Genomic DNA, 3001 nt, shown 5'->3' on the forward strand with positions numbered 1-3001 from the left:
ATGTTTGATTTTATTTTATTTATGGAATAATTTGTTAATTTTTTAAGTAGAAAATTATTTTTTTAAATATTTTTTTTGGGTTTTTTTTTTTTGTGGGGGGGGTGTTTAAGCAGAAGATCAGACAGAGATGATACTGAGTGTTTATTGTTTTTGTTGAAATTAGAAGGTGGGAGATGAAACTCAGTTGTTTTTATTTGTGTGAAAGTTTTTGCTTAAAAATGAAATTTGAGTTCTTTTCGCTCGTGTGAAAATCTTGGTGGCGTGCCCTGTTAAGAGGTAAATTAATTAATAAATGAAGGCAGGCAACATCATGCACACTATAAAATATGTTAGGCAGCTTGGCGAAATCAGGTGCTCGTCAAAATACCGAAATCGGAGACTCGGGTATTTTTTCGCCAGTTTGGAAAATTTTATCGAATTTTTATTTTTTGGCTTAACCGCTCTTATGGCCTTATTAAAACACATTTCCTTCTTGTGAATTTTACTGAAAAATGTTGATTAAGGGCATTTTTAAGTTTTCGAAGACTCTTTAGCTATTGAAGTTACCAAACTGTGGCAGCCATTTTCTCACTAATTTCAACACTGAAACCAGGCGACCTCACCTCCTTCAATCACGAATATCTTGAATTCTTTTCAAGATAAATTGTTTTTTAATTTCATTTGAAGCAAGGTAAAAAAATTCAGCTTTCAGATGATGCCAATAATTTCACATGCCACAAAATTGACGAGCGTCCGATTTCACCATGTCGTGACACATATACATATTAGTATTTCTGATTTGTTTATGGTGGTTTGAAATGTCCTGCAACGTTGCCTTTGGTATGCTAGTGATCAGAAGTATGTGTCCTCCATGTCCCCGAAGAGACATCGACAACGTGTTTTTGTACTTTCAGTTCTACACCGAGGTTAGCGAGCTGGAGCAGTGGATGAAGGAGAAACTTCCTCAGCTGACCAGCTCTGACCTGGGCAAGGACCAGGACTCTGTGCAGGTAGGTCGTTAGGTACAGGTGGGCTGTTAGGTACAGATGTGTTATTAGGTACAACAGGTGGGTCGTTAGGTGGGTTACAGGTAGGTCATTAGGTACAGTAGGTGGTTAGGTACAAGTAAGTTGTTAGGTACAGGTGGTCGTTAGATACAGATGGGTCATTAGGTACAACAGGTGGGTCGTTAGGTGGGTTACAGGTAGGTCATTAGGTACAACAGGTGGATCGTTAGGTGGGTTACGGGTAGGTCATTAGGTACAACAGGTGGGTCGTTAGGTACAACAGGTGGGTCGTTAGGTACAACAGGTGGGTCGTTAGGTACAATAGGTGGGTCGTTAGGTGGGTTACAGGTAGATCATTAGGTGCAACAGGTGGGTCGTTAGGTACAACACAACAGGTGGGTCGTTAGGTACAACAGGTGGGTCGTTAGGTACGGGTGGGTCATTAGGTACAGGTGGGTCGTTAGGTACAACAGGTGGGTTGTCAGGCATATCAAAAGGTACAGGTGGTTGTTAGGTACAGGTGGGTCGTTAAGAGTGTCGTAAGGTACAGGTGTGTCGTAAGGTACAGGACTAAATGATATACCTGGTGTTCACAGAGCAGTCAAGGCCATCCATCTGTCAGTTAATTGTTCATCTTTTGTGTCAGATACATGTGAAATAATTCTTTGTTCTTCCTATATTTTATTGCAGGCCCTCACAAAGAAGTTGGATGCTTTGGAGAGGGACATTGACAACTTTGCCAACAGCATTGGGGAGTTGTCTGCCCTTAGCCGCACCCTGACAGACCGCGGCCATTATGATTCAGAGAACATTGCACGCACTCAGGTAGGCATTTTGTTATATCTAGTTATGCTTTACTTAATTATTTTATTTAATCTATTTTTTTTTTTACTTATATTTCTATTTGGTTTTGTAGTGTGATTCTATGTCTGTATGATGTTTAAATGTCCTGTAAAATTTTTCTTCATGAAAAAAACCCTAAACCTTTTTACATTGATGGTTTGCAAATTGCTTGTCAGAATTAATGTTTGAATGTCTTCTCCACTCCCCCCTCCTCCCCCTTCCCCAGCAACTGTCACTTAGATTTCTTTGCTGTGCTAATTGTAACATGCCATAGATAAATGTATGAATGCTATGGTCAACAGACTGGCTTGTCAGTCACTCCGTGTGCCGTTTCTTTTGTAACAGTATTTGTTCAGTGTTGTTTTGACTTTGACACTCAAAGTCTGTGTGTGCAGGAGACCCAAGTTCAATCCTCAAGTGGGGAAAATTTTGTTCAGTATTTTGGTCTTTCTTTTGGAATGTTGTATCCCTCTCAGACATGATGGGAAACATACCTCTCTCCTAAATGATCGAAATTGTGTTGACATAATAACACCTACATTTTAACTCTTTATCTCCAAGGAAGAGTAAACCCACTACGCCGGGGCCCTTTTTTGGTGATAAATCTAAAAATGAGAAAAACGTCATTAAATGGGTCTTTAAATGGAAACTAGCAAACCTATTTTGATAGTTCTTCATCTAATGAATGAACTTCTGGTATAAGAGACCTGTTTTTGGCAGTTGCTGAAAAGTAATTTGATGTGGAAGTCGTCGTAAAGGAATGTGCCCGTGCCGCTGTCAGCGGTTCACCATCACAGTGGTTCGGACTGTGAGCGGAGATAAAGAGTTAAGAAAAAAATTATTTTTTTTTACTCTTACTAAAACAAACAAACAAAAAAACAACAACCGACCAACCAAACTATTACCCTTCTGTTTCTGTCAGGCGGAGATAGAGCGCCAGTACTCCCAGCTGCAGGACCTGACCACACAGCGCAGGAAAAAGCTGTTGGACAGCAAAAAGCTGTACGAGTTCTACCACGAGGCAGACGTGCTGGAGTCCTGGCTGGCGGACCGCACGGTCATCGCGTCATCTGAGGACTACGGACAGGACCTGGAACACGTGGAGGTAAGGAGTACAATAGAAAGAAAAAAATTATGAAAAATACAGGTGGGGACTGGCGGGGGGAAAGGGG

At 40.8% G+C, this 3001-nt stretch overlaps 1 protein-coding gene across 1 annotated transcript in view; it reads left to right on the forward strand.

Moving 5' to 3' along the window:
- The window catches only part of LOC101851601 (spectrin beta chain, non-erythrocytic 2), a gene marked incomplete at its 5' end in the record, with an annotated part of 86152 nt that overhangs the window by 45548 nt on the left and 37603 nt on the right, over positions 1-3001 (forward strand). Inside the window, 3 exon segments of the mRNA XM_013087018.2 lie at positions 894-989; positions 1677-1811; positions 2752-2934. Of these exon segments, the coding sequence (XP_012942472.1) occupies positions 894-989; positions 1677-1811; positions 2752-2934 (414 nt within the window).

Source organism: Aplysia californica, unplaced genomic scaffold (assembly GCF_000002075.1).
Source record: "Aplysia californica isolate F4 #8 unplaced genomic scaffold, AplCal3.0 scaffold00534, whole genome shotgun sequence".
NCBI lineage: Eukaryota > Metazoa > Mollusca > Gastropoda > Aplysiida > Aplysiidae > Aplysia > Aplysia californica.